This window comes from Pyrus communis, chromosome 2, assembly GCF_041283825.1.
Source record: "Pyrus communis isolate YQ-2024b chromosome 2, ASM4128382v1, whole genome shotgun sequence".
Lineage (NCBI taxonomy): Eukaryota > Viridiplantae > Streptophyta > Magnoliopsida > Rosales > Rosaceae > Pyrus > Pyrus communis.
In genome coordinates, this window is record NC_142566.1 from 26,416,817 (window position 1) to 26,436,671 (window position 19,855).

Here is a 19,855-nt window from a genome sequence, read left to right on the forward strand (position 1 = left end):
ACAGTTCGGATGGAGCTGTAGGCACAAGAAGGCAGATTGTCTAACCTCCTGTTTCATCCCCTTCTATTTGTACGGTCATGGTTAAGTTACATCAACATTTTATATTTCTGTTGCTTTTTGTCTTATTATCTCTATAAAAAATCAATATAAAATATTGACGTGGCTTAACCGTGACCGCACAAAAGAGGAGGGAATGAGAATGACACCCAAACAGGATGACAGACAATCTGCCTCGGTAGGCACAATCACCCAAACTCCAAAAATCACTATTTTCTTAATGTTCATTTGACTCATTTGTTAATATAAAAATTCTACGATGCTCTAGTTTATGACAATTTATCGAAGCAATGGAGCAAAGAAATTTCAATTTTTTTCATGATATTTGAGCAAGTTGTCTCATCTCATGCATGAAACTCAACCGTCATACGTAATCTGCATCTTCCAATTTGTATTATCCACATGTTAGGCTCGAAAATTTGTCACATATGAGGAGGCGTGTTGAGAATAAGTTTCACATTGATAGGAAGAAGGAGTTTGCATGTGCTTAAAAGTAAGTTGAGTTACTCTTCATATTATCAATTAGTTTTATGACGGATTCTCAATTTCTTCAGGAATCAATAATCTAATTAGGTGTAATTTATGCTTTGATGGATACAAGACAAATCTTTGTTAATATTATCGAATATATGTTTCCTTCCTTTCAACCTCAATACTTAAAACATGTTTATTTACTTAAAACGAGTCATGTATAGTGGGGAGAAAGAATGCAACTGAGAATCTGAGATCAAGTACTCTTATAATCAATCTAATTATTTATTTTTCGAGTATTTAATATTATTTAATTTCATAGTGTGCTGTAAGCCCATATGAACTAGTAATTAGAGTAGTTTAAACACCGATGCGTTCATAAACACACAAAAAATTCAAAATTTAGAATAACTCCGATATTCATTTCAACTCATTCTAATATATAATATAAACATGCTTAATCATGTGATTACGGGTTGGAATCTCATTCCTTGATTTGGGCTAATCTATGCTTGAAAAGTTTGAGACACCATCATATAAATCCTCCTCAAAAACAGGGTGAACACAATGTTCAACCCTCCATTCACGCTTGAGACAGTCACCTTGACATCTCCATGTCATATAAATCCTCCTTAAAAACGAGATGAAAACAATGTTCAACCCTCAATTCACGCTTGAGACATAATCACCTCAACACCTCCATGTCATATAAATCCTCCTTAAAAACGAGATGAAAACAATGTTCAACCCTCGATTCACGCTTGAAACATAATCACCTCGACGCCTCCATGTCATATATATCCTCCTCAAAGATGGGCGGAAAACAATGTTCAACCCTCCACTATGGATTCTGGAAGAATCTATTTTTCACAAAAAGCTGTAAAATCCTTATCATCATTTAAACATCCTTCCTCATATATCACAAAATAGCTCCTTTATTTTCATTACACAAACTACTAAACAGAAGATTTGAAGATCCACATAGATATAAAATGTCACCCGACTAAAACGGCCGGAGACGATACAGATAGGGAGGCTCAAGTCTCAGATACAGAAGGGAGCAAGCTGGGGGTGAGGGAATGTAAATATTCAGAGAGCCTTGAGGATGTCTTCGGCGCTGGAGATGGTAAATTCTCCCCCACTCTCGATATTTGCGGCCTTCACCTTGAGGTCTTCGATCAAGAGAGCAAACCTCTTAGAACGAATTCCGAGCCCTTTCTCTGAAAGGTCTAGCTCCAGGCCAAGATCACGGGTGTATTTCGCTGAGCCATCAGCAAGAAAAAGAACGTCTTTGTTCTCGGGGTATGTTTTTGACCAAGCCTTCATCACAAAGGGATCATTCACTGCAAACACAAATCAAAGCCTTAAATCCGATATCTGATTCAGCAACATTTGCAATGGATCAATCAAAGGGATTCTCTTGCGCAATTGATAGACCATATACAAGCTATCATTCGTGAGCTGATATAGTAGCCCCTGTTACAACACCACATCAAGTAACTACAATATACCAGCAATGCATACAGCGACAAGGGGAGGGTAATAGCAAGAAGAACAACTAATCGAATCTTATGTTATGAAGGTGTGCTTGTGTCCAATACGGAACAACTAAGAACAAGCAAACTGCAAGTCTGCTGTAGATTTACTCTCAGTATACACAGGAAGCATTTTCCTAACTCTACAAGATATGGGGAGGGGAGAATCAAACTAATCGAGCTACAAGCCCCTTGCAAGCAAGTTCTTTGATCACTAAAGTTAGCATTAACCTTAATCTCTTGTATCCCACATACAACTCTCAAAAAAGTTAATGGCATTTATCATATGATCTAGCAAGCCAAATCACAATCACACGTACAATCCATGATCAACAGAGCGAAAGGGCAAAAGGGCTTTTCTGTTTTCGGGTTAGTCCATGAATTCACACCTCAATCAAATTCAAAGAATAAACCTTGAAAAGTTCAAGTAAACTGAAATAAACAGAAAATACAATTAAGTGAGAAGTAATACCACTAAGACAGAGAATTTTCTCAACACCCTTCGATTTAAGCTCGTCTGCTTTCTCAATGAATCCAGGCACATGCTTCAAACTGCACAACCACAGCATAAAACCAACCTCAAATTCTCGGCAAAATAATTAATAATCATTCAGAAAAATCTACAATCGTCCGATTAAGAACAGTCACCAATCTAAACCGTCCACTTCACAAGTAACAAATTCACACCAAAGCAAGCAACTTTACCAACGTGGGGCTCATTTTACAAACATTTTCCTACCATTTTCCCAGGAACCAAACAGTGGGTAGCGTTTGGCAGAAAATTCTATATCCCGAAAGTTCGGAGATCGAAAGATTCGAGCTTTACCTGCAAGTGGGGGTGAAGGCACCGGGGACGCCGAAGAGGATGACTTTTTTGCCGGCGGCGAGGGAGTGGACGCTGACGGATTGGACCTTGTCCTCCTCGTCGAAGTAGGCGAGAGTGCCGTCCGGAATAACATCGCCGACTGCAATCGGAGCCATAGCTTTGATCTGCTGTTATGGTGATTGAATTCGTTGATCGTACGGTGAATGATGAGTGATAAGGACTACTAGGGAGTAGAGTGTGGTGGACTTCAGTGATTTTATCAATTGGATTTGATAAATATTTTGGGGTCCGGTTTTTATTTTTATTTTTATTTTCTTTGTTGTGGGTAGAGAAAGTTTTACATACAACGTATTTATTGTACGGTAATGTATTGGTCTGCAGACTAACAGAAAAATATTTTTTAGACAAAAGGGGTCCTCCCGCCCAAAAAAAAAAAGGTTTTGAATAGAGAAATCACAATTTCTTGTGGATACAGAGAATTCTAGCTGCATAAACAACTGGAAAACGGAATTCTGATACTGCTAATTAATGATAGCAGCTTCTTTCTCTTCTTAAATTTAGGAGTTGAAGAATCTTTATCTTAAGGATAAGTTTTTTAGAATGTTTGGAATATATCACGATGCATTACAATTGATTTATAGAGATGTATTATTGCACAGGAAAATATCTCTCTATCTCAAAAGGTGGAAAAAAAGTGTGATTTGAGAATAATTTTTTCAAGTCCTGTCTAAAATGGGAGCTCGAGTCCATTAAAGATACTCTAATGTAATATTATATGTAGGTTTGGGGAGTCCCTTTTTTTTTTTTTTACACGACGTCATATGTAATAGGCTCAGTTATATAAATCCAGTAATAAATATATGATGATTTATACGAAGATACGAAGTTTTGTTTGGATTTTTTTGTTTGTTTTTATGCATAGCTTAAGGAATAAAATACGATAGCTTAGTGACACAATTAAGTACATATATATACTATGGTATTTCAAGAAGATAATGTAATTTATATTCCTATGCCTTAATTTATCCGTCGGGGCAACAAACTTTGAGCCTTTGGAACTTTACCGTGCATCAAAGTTCTTTGGTGGCAACGCCAAGTGTTTCTTTTTTTTTTCCCCAAAGCAGCAGCTGTCACTTGAAGAAATCCAGTAGAGAAACTGTTTGGAGGAACTTGAACAAATGGAAGATCCCAAGAAGAAGAGAACAGTGGACAAGAACATGAGCCCTACAGGGACTCAAAACCCTACAACCCAACCAAGTTTAACCTGAATATAAACTATGACTGTCGCTTCAAGCATGACTGACACTCTAACTGAAGCATAATACCGACCGAAGAAGCTCCGGCCGCAAGCGCCCTTCGTTCTTCGGGTTGTCTGGATTGTCCCGTTGATCGGCATCAGAGGCCAAGGAGCACGGTTTGATGCCACCGGATCCTGACTGACATGATACCGAGTGAGGCGAAGATAAGCATGACTTGAGCTGTGCTTGCTGGAACGCATTTGTATTTGTACGGGTTGCAATGATGTGGCCGTGCTTGTGGAAATATTTCTGTTAGCCATAGCACAACCTTTCCGTTCACGAAAACATATGTGAACTACTATTGGACATACAATGTATTACAAACGTGTAATCATTTCACTTCAATTGGGCTCTTCCAGTATCCGGGCACCCTTTCCTCCCTATGCAGCATAACCAGGTCCAGGAGCATGTTGAGGTTCATCGATTACAAGCGGATTCGTGAACTTCAGATGATTAATTTTTGTGTGCATGTAACATATGTGACAACATAACGTAATTCCATGGAGAATTAGGGCAAATTTTGCTTACAAATAGGCTAACGATTGTTCCCAAAGAAATCACATGAAACCGACCCAGAGAGAATCGGAGAGAAAAGCTCTGACATAGGCGTAAAATTCAACGTGGCTGACCACAAGAACAAGATACTAGCTCCGATAGCGGCGTCCAAGTGATATCCAAATACCAAGTACATGATCATATGAGCATGAAGACCATAGCTTGCAACCTTTTCGAATGCCTCTTTTGCTGCACACAAAAAGTAAAGTTATAATAAAAAAGTAGAGTTGTGCTCAAAACTTGGGATACCGCAGGTAGTCCGGCTATGAATCATATATCCGTTCCTTACGAACATCCTGCACAGAGAATGATCTGGCCATATAAGAGAGCTTACAAAATGATAAAAGGCATGGTTCTAAGGCCACCCTTCATGCTTGTTTGGTGGTGGTTTTGGTTTGGTCTGAAGAGGCCAGCTTCATCGCTGCACCCATTATTTTGGTCTCAGAAGAATGCGATCTTTGATATATATATATGTGTGTGTGATGTCAAAGAACGTAGTTAAAAGAGATGGACATAGATAGAGATTTAAAAGCTTAAATTGGGTAGGCAGAGATGCCCAAAACTGTTTGACAACAGGTAGAGATGCCCACAAATCTTTTAACTTACCGGTGTGAGATCGAATGATCTATGAGAGCATATGTGGCTATTTGGTATTCACGTACAATAGATAAGGATGATTCTAGAGAGACTACATTTTGTAGATCGCATTTAAACTCTCTTCCCAATAGAGATAGGGTCCACAATACAAGTAGGTTCCACTCTATTAAATGTGGTCTCCCTACCATTTTTTTTTCAATAAGTAATGCTAGATAAACTATATTTTGTAAACTATTTGACGTTGTTGTTAATAATTGAATTATTACTTAACTATTTATTAGCATGCTTATTTCCTATTAGTGTCACATCAATCATTTGCAAAGTTTCAATGAATGATTCCTTTACTAACACAATGCAGCCAACTCTATTTGTTAGAACAGCTTCCATTGAGTCTCTGCACCTATTCTTTTTTATTCTCGGTTTATGAAACCCTTGTTTATTTTCATAAAACAGGATTTGGCTTAGGATTGCTCATTTAAAAAGTTGGACTACTTAGTATCACTCTTTTTCAACAAATAAAGAGAACACTGTCTTCTAAATGACGGAAAATGTTAAGAAAATCATATTTTTAGCCCATATTTTATATATCATATGATGTGGTTGTTGATGACTAGATTCTTTGTTACATCATATAATTCACAAAATATAATTTAAATATATGGTCTCAAACACTACTCTCTAAATAACTATTACAAGACACTCATTTCCGACGTCAGATAGCACTCTCAAACCCAAGTTAATCTGGCAATGATAATATATACAACGCCATCTTACAATTAAGATGCCAAGCGATCGAAATGATTCGACAAGAGATTGCAATTGCATATATAGGGTACATAGACCGAACTTAAAAGTGTATATCATAGTGCCTATATTTTGTTCCTCATTTCGTCATGAGGAGTTCCAAATTTCAGCACTTTTAACCTTGGAGATGCTCTCTAGCACTTCGAGAGGAAGAACGTCTCCAATCACAACCACCATCTTGCTCTCCAAGTCTACTTTGTAAGAAGTTACGCCTGTAAATATATCAGCAGCATTTGGTTACAAGATAATACGTACGTAAGTATGTTATGTTATGTATGTATGTATGTATGTATGCATGTATCAAACAAGATAATTTATACCTTCTATCTTTGAGATATGCTTCTCAACTTTTTTGGCACATCCATGACAATGCATGGAAACCCTTAGCATAACCATCTGCATAATTTTTTTTCGCCAACAGAAAATCAATCAATCTTCTTCGAACAAACATTGAATCTACTGAGTTATCCAAATCATTCTAATCTTAGCCACCAAACGAGGCCAACAGAGAGAGAAATGAAACGAGAGAATAATACCTTGGGCTTCAACTGAAAGGCCAACGTCTGTTTTCCGGCAACGACATCCTTCAGTTTTAGAAACTGATCCTTTTTGCCGGTTACCAACGGACTTCTTTCGAACTCGTCTTGGTGTTTCGACCAGTTCATGCAGAAACAAGAACCTGAGCCAGCAGAAGAAAGACAAAACCTGTCCAGCACCCCGCCCAAACTTAGCTTCCCCATTGCAACAACCAGCACAAACTTCTTAGCCAAACAAACAGAGACACAAATCTAAAGCCAAACAGAATTTCCCAACACAAGTAATCTCTACACCCGATCTGCCCTTCCCAGATAACCACCAACCAACTCCCTCAGTGTTGTAATCCAACGCAGACCAGTGTGAACATTATAATAGTGTGGGGGATAGAGAGAGAGAGAGAGAGAGAGAGACAGAGAGAGAGAGAGACAGAGAGGCTAAGGTTCAAATATTCATTGGGGAGGCCAAATTAAAGCTGTGCAGAACCCAATGAAGCCTATGAAGGAGGAAAGGGAACAAGACCCAATAATTTATAAATTGTATAACTCAGCTGGTCAAAAAAATTAAGTAGGGGATCCAAAAACCCAGAAAAAAGCAGTGCTTTATAAACTGTAAACCAATTCTTATACCAGAAGAACAAAACCCCAACTAGATTTTATCATGTGATCAGACTCCTAAATTCTCCAAGGTATTGAGTGAGAAAGTTTATTTGAGATGAAGCTGCAAGTAAGCTCTCTCTCTCTCTCTCTCTCTCTCTCTCTCTCTCTCTCTCTCACGTGACAATTCTGCTAAAGAAAGAAACCTAATATGAAATAAAAGCTGGTGAGGATGTGCCTGATATGTCATATGACTGAGAGGTGGATGGAGGGAAGAAAAGGAAAAGCTTACAGTGACCAATGGAGGAAGTATAGCAACATACCACACTTTATGACATGTGATGACGACTAGGAACACATCCAAGTTAGAGGCAAAGAATATGTTTATATATATATAATACGTAGTTCAAATAATTTGGATAAGCATCATGAAAAGTGATTTATGCACACTATTTTTCTCTAGTTTTGCCACTCACAAATACGAGAAATGTTTAAAAAACAGTAATGTTTGGTGAGCGCCCAAACTAATTGCGTCAAGATAAGTGCATGTTGGTCGTTTAACATAATATTAAGAGTAAAGTAGAGTGATTAACCACCTAATCCGCTTGGGTTGATGAACCCCTCAACTAACCCGAAAGTGCTTGTGATGATTGATAATATAATTCATAAAACACTACAAGAACTGAAATATGTTGATAGTTTTGTCATGGCCTTGAATATCAAACGGAAAATGGGACAGATGGCCATCCATTATTGGAGCCCCATGAGCTCACACTAACAATTATATGATAGAATAATTTCACAATAAATAAATAGTTGGTCCATGTGAAATGGTTCTTTAAAACGTAAATGAAACCAAATTTGAAAAAGACTGTAGTGAAGAAGACATGTTAGTCACGTGAGGAGTACATGATTATTGCTAAATGCAAACAAAAAAAAAAAAATTGGGTGGCAAATTGCATGTCTGTAAAACTAGAGGGGAGCAGGCACCACTCATATGGCCTGGTTTTGTTGGGTGACCAACTGGAGTGCTGCGCCCTTTGGTTATGGAGTGATGGACAGAGTTGCATTTTTCTGTTGATGGACTGGGAAATGTGGTCATGACAGCAATGACGGGGGATTTATTAGGTTGTACCACTAACATGACAAGTTCTAGCATAATCGACGTATGTCTGCGAGACCCCTCACACATAAGTGGGTCTAAGTAGAAACGATGTGTAGGTAGGTTCACTTTTTGCATGAGAGGCACCGCATTGAGACGTAATATGCTAGTTTCTCCACTCACACACCCACATCGATGAAAAAACCACACCAACTAGAAAATGTATAGTGGAAACACATGTTTGTAAGCATATTTCAAATATATGCCCTTGTGCAATGCATGAAACCTAAATATTTTTTAAGGTGTGTGAAGGAAAACTGACCTATCACGAGTGTATACATTATTTCTATCTGTTTTTCTCATCACGTGACATTTTATTCCAAGTTCTAAGTTCGGAAATCTCAAATCCGGTAGCTTGTTTCACTACCTTTTCTTCCAAAAGACATAAAATAACAAGTTGGAGATATCCAACATATACATACATTCCACATGTTTAAATATTACCAGAAAGATATATAGTAATTAGCAAACAGTTTAATTAAGCAATAAGAGAATTCCATACCTGGCAAATGGAAGTGCAGATCTGACTCTAAACAGAACTGTTTAGAGATAATACAAACAATTAGTATTACCGATAAATAATGCAAAGCATCTAATTTTCACATGGCATGAGATGAATGACTATAACAGAATTGTTTATGTATAATTTAGGTTTAATTAATCAAAGCACGAGGGTTATTAAATACAATCTCAGCCTAGTTACTGTAGACATGCGTGCATGCAATAGTAGGAATACGATAAAATCCCACGTGTCCAAGTTGTGTTTCAAACTTAAAGTTAGCAATTTTATGACAAAATTATCCAATGCCGACGGATAAAATCCTGCAAGAGTAGTCATGCATTAAGGAAAACTGTGAGATTACAGGAGATTAACACGCATTACCAATACAAAATTTTTGAAACTAGTAATACTAGGGAAGGATAAATTCAAATACATTACTTCGGTTGGAATACGATAAATGCTATTAATCATTTGAACTACAACCCGTTGCTTGTACATATGATACATTCGAAATACTGCGAGTGGTTAAAATGGTCAGTATGCCAGAGCAGTGATTGGCGTGCCAATGTGGCAATGCAAGAGTCGAGATCTGCTGCAGATTTCTATGTCCAAAGCACAAGAACCTGCTAGGCCGTTGAAGAGAAAGAAAGAGAAATTTAGACTCTTAGTTTTTTAGAGGTGTACTAATGAAATGGACTAATAAAGATTACATGATTTAAAATGAATGGTCTGGATGTCTGAGTCCGTCAACCCCAGAATAGATCTCATTTCACATTGTGGGGCACCATCCATGTCCAGAGTAAAAGGAATTTTAGACAGCAAATTCTACACCGACATCAAATTAATAAGCTAATTAACTATAGCAGGTGATTAGCCATTAGGCGTTTCGTCCGCCGTTTCTTTCGTTTCTTGTCCACAATTGCACGACAAATCAAATATTGAGTACCTGATCTGCCCCTCGAGCTCCGATTCTCCGAATCGATCATCGTCGCATCTCACGTCAATCGTAACGCTGCGTTCTGCGAATCGCTCTTGTGCTTTGCTTCTTTTACTTCTTTTTCTTCTTTTTCTTCTTCTCAACTTCCACGGCAGAAGAATTGACGAGCGCGCTTAATTGGAAGCAGCAGTCGAGATATAAAAGGTCGACTCGAGCCCATATCAAAAAAGCCAAACCCAAATATTGAATGGGCCGACAATCTGGCCCATTTAGATCAAGCTAAACTTTTTTAAAAAAAATTTACTAAAATTCTATATTTAAATACTTAAAATTACTCAATATTATTTACCCAAAAAATCCCAAATATTAAGTAATTATATTTGTGAAATATTCATAGTTAATAAATAAATATTTGACTGTCAAAATAACTAACTTCTTCTTAAAACTGAGAAAAAAAAAAGATTTAACATTATTATTTTTATATTTAATTTTGACTACATAAGCACGAAGGTACAAAATCACGTAATTGTTTTCATTTTTCATTCATTATGTATCATATTTCACAAAGGTATACAAAAAGATATGATTGTTTTGGTTTTAATTTGTACGTATCATATTTCACTCACTCACTCACGATGAGGTTGATCGTGGTTAAACTCCAAATAGATGTTGATTGCTTTACATAACACATAATAACTAAATTAGTAACCACTTTATTCTTATAAATGCTTGAATAATAGCATGCTAGCAAACTAAGCTATAAATTATTTTCTTTTATTAGGCTCAATAAATTTATAATATAATTTATATAATTAAAAAACACATAGACGTAGGTCTAGAAATACTTTTTATTAATAAAGGGATAGAGATCCGTTTCGGATTTCACTATCTAAAGCCTAAGAACCAAGCAATCATGATCACTCAAGTTGGATTCAGTTGTAACCATTAACGCATTCCACTGATCCACCTCACACAAATCAAAGACTCCAAATTTTCCGATCTTTAAACTTTGGACACTAAGATCCGAAGAGGATCCAAATTCTTAATAAAGGTACTGAAGCCAGTGTATTTGATTATTCAATTAAACTCCATACAATGATGGTGATGTGAGACCAAATACATGGATGTTGGATTCGTTTTGTCCATCTTTGCAAAGTATAATGTCAAACAAATATTGATTTTGTTGAAGGATATTGACTCTCATAATTCTCTTGTATCTAATTGCATAAAAGGAAAAAAAAATAATGATGAATTATAATGCTTTTTATATTAAGATTGAATTGAAGCTTATTTAAAAAAAAAAAATACAAAGATTAAGCATGCATTTTAATAATGATGACTAAATGCCGTTGTGACATAATACGCCAATTTTCAATGCAAAGTGACATAATAGTATGGCATTATTGCCAGCTAAGGTTTGGTCTCATATGCATGTCATAGAGAGACAAACATGTGCAACCAAGGTTTTAAAAACTGGTAGGCGTAAGTCATATGACAGGAAAGGATTTAACAACTACATACCTAGATGGAGTTTTTAACTTTAATTAAATTTTTATTATATAATATTAAAAACATATAAAAAAAGTGATAACAACCAGATATGGCTACTTAGAGCTGCCCAGACCACCTAAGCAGCCTCCTAATGGTTGTCTAGATACTCGATCAATTTTCTAAATGCTTAGGCCCTAATCAGGGTGCCCTGCCCTGGTCTAGCGCCTATGTGGTCGTTTAGGTCACTTTTTAGAACAATGTGTTGGATTCCAACACAATGTGCACGTAGAATTTGATGAAATTTGGCTACTAAGGTTAACAACAAAATCACATATGAACAAATGCAGAATAGTACAAGTATATAAAGAAATAAATTCAAAAAAATTTCGAACTGGAAAATCATTACATTTCAAAACTACTACAGTTACTATGTTTGAAAAAACCTCAAATTTAAAGGTGTCTTATTGATGAGGGAGATACAAGTGGTTTTCTTATTCTAAAGATTCGCATATCAATTTCGTTTATAATTCTATATAATAATTGTGTCTAATTTAAAAAGGTGAAATTTTCTGATTGCACATATTTCTTTAAAATTTAAAATGACGAAAAATACTTATGAAATCTAGAAACAATTGTCACTGTCTTTTTTTATTGAGAATTCATCAAAACAAATTACTTTTGTTAAATGCTTCTTCAATAATAGACACGGTTGAAATACTTCTGCAAGTTGGACGCACTCCCAACAAAAACGTCAAAAACTTAAAAAGCACTTTATCTAGAAGTGCTTCTTACATAAACATTCTCAAACGGTGAGGTGATCGGTAGAAATTGCCAAAGGGTAAATTGACCGTTAATCAATCAAGTTTCCTTGTATGACCGCGGACTGTGGTTCCAAGCTAACGAAAGCAATGCTCCCGTCAATATAGCGAGCGAGCGCCACGATCGTAGGGACAGGGTAATCCCCCTGTGTCCGAGAACACCGTAAAATATCCCAATTCCTCACTCTCTCTCTCTCTCTCTCTAACATCTTGTAGGAATCAAAAGCAGAGTCTGATTAAGCTCTGAGCTGTACAACGGCCATAGCCACGCGCCCTCCAAAGATCTGTTACCTTCCATTGATACACACCAAGCGCGGTAGCGGGTGGATCTCGGCGACGGCGTCGTTTGGATAGAGTCCTGCAGGAGTAGAACAGCTTCTTCTTCTTCATCCGCAGCGAGTTGAGGTCAGTACTATTTGTTTCTCGAGGTTCTGTACAGATTCCGATTTGTCTCTGCTTGTTTAAATGCTCGTCGGCAGCTCTGATTTTTCAGATCCGCCGCAGTACGGTGGTTTATGTACTGAACAGGCGGTGGTCTGTTTGGTTGTTAAGAAAATGTTGGCTGAGAAAATAAAATTTGGAGTTAATTGTTTGGTTTAGGGCTTGGATTTGTAGAGGATTTCGATTCGATGTGTTTATCGACTGTTTGGTTTAGTTTAGTTTCGGTAACTTCATTGCTTTCTGGAAATGAAATCGATGCAAAACTTTAAAATCCATGATATTGAACTAGGTTAGTAGGAAATGGATTTGCCGGTTAAAGATTTCGGCGTAATTTGGTGAAATTCTAGTGGCTATGTTATGATTCAATTCCTCTGTCTTGTCCGAATTTATGTTTCTATGGTATTAATTGTGGCTTATGATGAAATAGGGAGTGCGAGAATGGCAAGTCGAAGGGAAGACGAGAAAAATGAACGAATTATTCGCGGCCTTCTTAAACTTCCCGAGAATCGCAGATGCATCAACTGCAACAGTCTGGTACACAATTTATTGCTTTCTTGTTCAACGTTCGTTCATTGTTGCTTTTGTTGTTTCACGCGCCACTTGTACATTTTAGGATCATATTCTTTGTTTCTGATTATCGTTTAATGGTAGATGGAATTTGGTCCAAACTACGTTACTGAATTTATGTAAAGTAACATTAACTTATATTTTACACAAGTCAGCAAGAAACTCGATGATAGACGTGATTGAATCCAGCAGTCAAGCTATTGGAGAATGTAACTTGGATCGTGATACTAGTATTTTTTTCAGGGAGAAGAACCCTAACACTTCTTCATATACTTCTAAACTTAAGCTTAGACTCATATAGCTTAATCTAGAAATTGTTACAATGTATTTAGCAAACCAAATGTATTTTGTGTTCTTGCGCAAAAATGCAAGTCAGATTAAGTATCACAGAGACTGTATTTTATGTGTAGCCTGGCATCCTTAGAAACAAATTAGTACCTTAGGAGCAATATTTATGTCCAAAAAATTTGTCATGATATGGTTTTGAGTTCAATGAGTGCACGTGGGTAATTTATACCTAAAGAGTATGATTTTGTGGTTACAACTTACGTTCGTTCTTTTAATTTCATGTTCTGCCAAGCAGGGGCCACAGTATGTTTGCACAAATTTCTGGACATTTGTTTGCACAAACTGCAGTGGAATACAGTAAGTCATGATGTGCTCTGCTGCATTATTTCTTAAAAGATATTTTCCTTTCCTCTGTATGTGTGCATAGAGACAGTAGAGGCGGAGGGGGATGCTGGGTTGTTTTTTATTGAAAATTATACTCCTTTCATGTTTCATGGGCACCACTTATTGATTTGCTTGCATCGTGTTAATTGCATGAAATGTTTCCAGCCGAGAGTTCACACACCGTGTAAAATCAGTATCAATGGCCAAATTTACTTCACAAGAAGTCAATGCCCTTCAAGAAGGGGGAAATCAGGTATTCATGCATCTCTCTTCTCAGTTCTTGGAGATATTATTTCTATCTGTTGCTAATCTTCTCAGTTTATCTTGGGCTCCTCTCTACTTCCCCATTACAGCGTGCAAAGGAAATTTATCATAAAGAATTGGACCCGCAACGTAACTCCTATCCTGACAGCAGGTTAGTACTCTTTTATTCAGTTTTATATTAGTGCTAGTAATGACTGGTTCTGATTCAAATTTTTTATTCCAGTAATGTTGAGAGACTTCGAGACTTTATTAAGCATGTATATGTGGATAGAAGATATACTGGTGAGAGAAACTTGGACAAGCCTCCAAAGGGGAAAATGGTGAGCTATCCTTTATACCAAGTGCTACCATATACCTAAAGTCAACAAACTGGTTCAGTTTACTCTTATACCACAATGAAATTGTTACAAGTCTTTCTGGGTTTAAGTTGTTAATTACATGTCATACAGGGTGAGAAAGAAGATTCCTATGACAACAGAAGAGTGGATTCATATCAGGGTGGCTCTCGAAGCCCACCATATGATGATAAATATGAGCGTCGTTACAGTGATAGGTCTAGTCCTGGTGCAAGAAGTTATGATGGGCAAAGAAGTCCTGGATATGATCAAGAAAGTCGTCAGTCTAGTGATTATAGGAGAAGTCCTGGTCGCCCTGAGATTGTGAATGATTGGCGTCGAGAAGATAGATTTGGAAATGGGAGTCGAAATGATGATCGTAGAATATCTGATGGAGATTCTAAAGTGGAAGGAAAATCACCTGAACGACCAAGAGATCTAAATTCGTCAAGTCCCCCTATTGTACGGCCTGTTAGAGAGATTTTGGGGGAGAACACAGTACCTCTCCGTATAATTGAACCTCCAAAAGCTAACAGTGCTAGAGCTACTGATAGCTCTGTGCAGCATACACAGGTGATGGTTCTTCTCATCTGAATCATCTTGGTGTTATACTGTTTTCATTTACATGTGAGACCACTATAATGTTTCAGCTGTTATATGTAAAAGAGCTACTAGTGCCCGTGGATACATATTGAGTCACAATCAATGTGATCGTAATCCCTTGCATGTCTGCAATTTTTTAGTCAACTCCATGCAGCTTACCTGTTATGCTTCACACTTTCCTGTAATGATATCTGTGTTAGTTCTGTTATATAGAAGGTGATTGCATGCTGTATTTGTTTGGGTAATTTTGTCTTTTCCTCATCATTCCCAAAATAATAAGTAAAGTTATTCTTTTACTGTTTTTAAATAATTTCAGAGAAGCGTGTCGTCCAGCAGCTTGGCCTCCTCCAATGGGAACCCAGTGGAAGTGAAGCTGGAGACTTCTGGAAGTTTAATTGATTTTGATGCTGATATCAAACCTGCTCCAGCTGTTGTAGTTCCTCAAGCACAACAAACTACTGTAGCTCAATCCTACCCACAGCCTGCAAATTCAACCAATGACAACAATTGGGCCTCTTTTGATGTTACTCCAGCAGTGAAAGCACCTCAAGCTCCTGCAAATGTGAATTCAGTAGAATCTCTGCTATCACAATTGTCGGTTTCAGCACCTGTCCCTAGTTATGTTTCTGGGACTGCAGGTAATCTTGGTGCCCCCACAGTTGCACCAGTAAGCAGCTTGTCAACATTTCCCCCTGTTGCTGCTCCAGTTCCTGCCCCTGGATCTCAAGCATTCCCAGTAAATGGTGGTAATTTCCATGTTAAAGATCCTGCTTCCGGGCAATGGCCTACCATGCAGCACCAGCAACCTTCTTTATACCCTGCTACTGGGGTTCAGTCTGCTGGACAACAATATATGCCTTCCACTGATGGAACTTCGACTGTTGCATCACAATCGTCAGCTGGGGAAGCAAAGTCTACTGGAAGAAGAGAACTTCCTGCGGTAATTATACTTTTAATTGGCTTTGTTGGCATCATGATAATACATTAGCATAAGCTAGATGTACTTTTTTGTCCCGTATTTTAAGCCCAATTCCACTTTAACCCTTGTTCTAATTTAAATTAGTTTAATCTGTAGTGGGTAGCATTTCGTTTTAGATTGTCACATACCGAAAATGTGAATTTGTGCACTAATTTTGCCAAATTTCAATATTACCAACACGACAAATGTGGAATTGAGCCAATTTGAAATGTAAACTTCTTTACCTTTAGAAAAATTTCAATTTTCCATCAACCATGTGACCAAACTGAAAATTTGGTCGCACTGAAAGTGTTGCAGACTATAAGGGTAAATTTGTTTAGGTTACACTACACTACAGGGACCAAAGTGCAATTTGAACTAAATGTTAGGGACCAAAAATGTAATATCGTTTTATAAGTATGTACTATGTACTCATGTATTTGTTGAAATCTGAATTAATTGCAGGATGTTTTTGCAATGAACTATTCATCTTTTCTGGCACCAGTTCCTGGATGGCAAACTGGTCCTCCTCGTGGTATGGGGTTTCCTATGCCATATAACACTGCGGTGGTATTGTCTCTCAACTCGACATTTTAAAGATAATGAGTTGGTTCTCTTCACAAAAATGATTGGTATAAACCACTTTTTAAACTCATTGTATTTGAATTTCTGTTTATATAGCCAATGCCCAGTTTTAAGCAGTCTTCAAAGTCAGCAAACCCATTTGATGTAAACAGTGAACCTCCAATACAAGCCTCAGCGGTACGTTATTTCAGTTCATCTTAAGTTATCCTAATCAATGCATCTCTACTTTTTGGGTCATAGTTTGCTCAAAACCAATAACTCACCAGAAAACTGGCATTATTAGTTAGAATCAGGGCTGAAGTATTTGTTTTTAGCTCGACATGTTTCTGATATCTCATCAATTGATGCACAAATAATTTGAAGCTTGTTGATGTGTTTTCTTAATGCAGTTTCCTTCCTTGCAAGCTCCCCTACCAAATGCCCAGCCTTTATCCCCTTCAGGTTTAATGCGCACGTCCAGCCTTGGTACTCCCTCATCAGCATGGATGCCCCTCCAGTCATCACCATATTCATCAGCGGTTCCTCCCCAAGCACCACAATATGCATCCCAAGTGCCTCCCCAAGCACCACAATATGCATCACAAATGCCTTCCCAAGCACCGCCGTATGCATCACAAGTGCCTCCCCAGCCACCACAATATGCATCACAAATGCCTTCCCAAGCACCGCCGTATGCATCACAAGTGCCTCCCCAGCCACCACAATATGCATCACAATTGCCACCAAGTAATATATTGATGCTTTTTCCCTTGTTCTTTTCCTTCTAGGAAATAGTGAAAAATAGTTTGTCGGTCTTTTTAATTGGAAATGAGCGTTGAATTGTGGTTTGATAACTTCAGGGGCCTACATGGTACAACAAGTTCCGAGCAGCGTGCCACCTTCCGGGTAACCATAATCTTGAGTTTTTCTATTTTTCATTTACTATTCAATTAGCATTGGATAACACCGAACATCTAAAATAAGTAGTTGCTCCAAGTTTTCTCCCGTATGGTTCTACTTTACGAGCTGTCCTCATGGATTCACAAATGCGGGTGTTATATCCCGATTGGAACCTAAAACTTTCTTGAATTTCTGAAAAATTCTGCATGTATTCAGTCCCCACAGTATAAATATGCATGTGAAGATTGGAGTGTAATTTATGTATTTTGATGAGATAATTTGTTGATTGCGGTTTCCCTAACCTATTTGTCATACTTGTAGGTATCAAGGGGCAGGCGGCTTTGGCACCGGTGGGGCTTCTTTTGGTTCGTTAAATGTGGATCAGCAGCTGGCAGGTAGATTCTCAGCGCCTGCTACTCCAAATCCATACTCTTCGGCTGGAGGAAATCCATTTGGGTAGATGAAAAAAACACAAGATGGTCTCTAATCCCATTTAGGGTCATCATCTTGCTGCTGCTGCCTGTCAAATTGCTGGAAAGGTTTTGGTTTCTATCTCTGGTTTTTATGTTATCCGATGCAGCCTGATGCGAGATTGTGTTCTTGGATCATCACCGGGGGTCGGTCACAAGTCAAAAGATCGACTTCCCGTCATGTACAATTTGTTTGTTGTTTGTAAGAAAATGAGAGAGAGAGAGAGTACATAGTTTAAAGGGCCATTAAGTTGTAGAGTTTGCTAGCGAAGGTGTTTTTTTTTTTTAATTTTTCTTTTTCTTTTTTCTTCGCCTACTTTGTTGTATGATTTTGCAATCACATTATTATGCTGTGAACTCGTTGAGTCTTAAGGAAGTTGGTGGAACGGTAGCAATGATGTTACAGTGAAATGCAGTTTGTACGTTAATACAATTGTCGATCGATCGAGTGGTGAGGTTATTTTCTGATGCGGGATTTTACGGTTTTGCCTTTGGTTCTTAATTTCCAGTAATGCTGCAGCACAGGCTTTTCTTTTGGTTTTTTGGTTTCTTGGTTTCCAAGTTACTTAACGTCAAATTTAGGAGGACAAATATTATTTGGTTTTTCTGTTAATTACTTAGTAATTAAGAGCATTTTTAGTCGTTTTGCAGACTTGTAGAGAACGGTAGGACATTTTATATAGCACGAGTACACTATTATGATATTCCGTATTACTGTACATTTAGAGAGGAGTTCACGCATGTATCATTGGCATGGAATGTTATGTTGACGATGTTTTGCACCTCCTGGGGTTAATTCGTGAAGAGCAGCTGTAGCCCTAGCCTACTCTCGTGTGTACAGAGCCCTACTTCTCGTCGATCTCCGATGCTTATACCATCTTCATAGAAATCATGAACTTAGGCATAGCCAAATTGGTTTAGGCCACCGTGTCTCTTTTTGTATTCAAGTTCGAATTTTCTCTATGAGCAATGGTGGATTTAGGATTCGAACTTTGGGAAGTCCCAGTATTAAAGTATAAGTTGTTTTAGATAGAAACGGTGCGCAAAGCTCACAAAAAAAGTTTCATTTTATTAACTGAGGTATTTCGTTAAACACTTGGTGAGCTTGTTATCGTCAGACAAACCATGTTAAACACATGTGAACAGATATCGACATATGTCGAAGAAATCCGATGAATGATATCAAGAGAATTTGTCAAGTGTTGTCAAGCAACCTATCGAGATATGCCTAGTAGACATTACATCAAACACTTGGTAGACACAAAATAGACCTGTACTAAACACTCGGAGAGTTCTTAAAAGACCTTCACATGTATATTTCTTGGACTCTAAGTGGTCCTGGGACCACCTTAGTCACAATGTACATCCACCCCTGCCTGTAAATATAATATCGCTCAAACATATGCCAAATATTAAAACCACCAATCACGGACCTCAAAAAGATAATAGAAACACTTCCAAGGACCCAATATATACTTTCTATTTGAATAATGTAACAAATAATGACATGCTAAGATTCTTCTAAACCACATTTGCTCACACTACAATGATTACATATGGGGAAGAAAAGTGTTATGAATTCACAACACTCAATGGTATTGGAAAGGAGGACTTAAAATGCTTAACTTGTGTACATTTTTCTTTCCCTCCTTAATCTTCACACATTACGAATTGGAAGTTGCAGTAAGTTCACCAGTGTCAAGTGCCGGTGGCGCTGCTGCCCATGGCGGCATGAGGAGGCTCTTCTCAGAGTATGCAAAGAGTTTTGATCCTCGAGGGCGAAGCTTGGACACTCCCTATGTACAACGGATGAATGTGGCAAGATGTAAACATAAACTCAAGCGGATTGCGCCGTTTATCTGCTCTCCCATACGATTGGAGCAACTAGCATCCATACT

At 37.7% G+C, this 19,855-nt stretch overlaps 3 protein-coding genes across 3 annotated transcripts; 1 reads left to right on the forward strand and 2 right to left on the reverse strand.

The window, feature by feature from the left end:
• Window positions 1–1,422: 1,422 nt before the first annotated feature.
• On the reverse strand, window positions 1,423–3,128 carry LOC137746680 (peroxiredoxin-2). The gene is made up of 3 exons (XM_068486685.2): window positions 2,890–3,128; window positions 2,536–2,615; window positions 1,423–1,871 (listed from the first exon to the last, which is right to left on the reverse strand). Exons 1-3 carry the CDS (start codon window positions 3,042–3,044, stop codon window positions 1,618–1,620), a joined length of 489 nt encoding a protein of 162 aa, XP_068342786.1. The 5' UTR covers window positions 3,045–3,128; the 3' UTR covers window positions 1,423–1,617.
• A 2,846-nt stretch (window positions 3,129–5,974) lies between these two features.
• Window positions 5,975–7,908, reverse strand: LOC137746659 (protein SODIUM POTASSIUM ROOT DEFECTIVE 2-like). The gene is made up of 3 exons (XM_068486661.2): window positions 6,680–7,908; window positions 6,464–6,539; window positions 5,975–6,355 (listed from the first exon to the last, which is right to left on the reverse strand). Exons 1-3 carry the CDS (start codon window positions 6,881–6,883, stop codon window positions 6,231–6,233), a joined length of 405 nt encoding a protein of 134 aa, XP_068342762.1. The 5' UTR covers window positions 6,884–7,908; the 3' UTR covers window positions 5,975–6,230.
• Window positions 7,909–12,151: 4,243 nt separating this feature from the next.
• LOC137747120 (uncharacterized) lies at window positions 12,152–18,390 on the forward strand. Its single transcript, XM_068487134.2, has 13 exons — window positions 12,152–12,588; window positions 13,052–13,158; window positions 13,775–13,836; window positions 14,029–14,116; window positions 14,217–14,278; window positions 14,351–14,447; window positions 14,577–15,035; window positions 15,382–16,005; window positions 16,489–16,593; window positions 16,705–16,785; window positions 16,998–17,334; window positions 17,448–17,493; window positions 17,809–18,390. Exons 2-13 carry the CDS (start codon window positions 13,063–13,065, stop codon window positions 17,945–17,947), a joined length of 2,196 nt encoding a protein of 731 aa, XP_068343235.1. The 5' UTR covers window positions 12,152–12,588; window positions 13,052–13,062; the 3' UTR covers window positions 17,948–18,390.
• The last annotated feature ends 1,465 nt before the right edge of the window (window positions 18,391–19,855 follow it).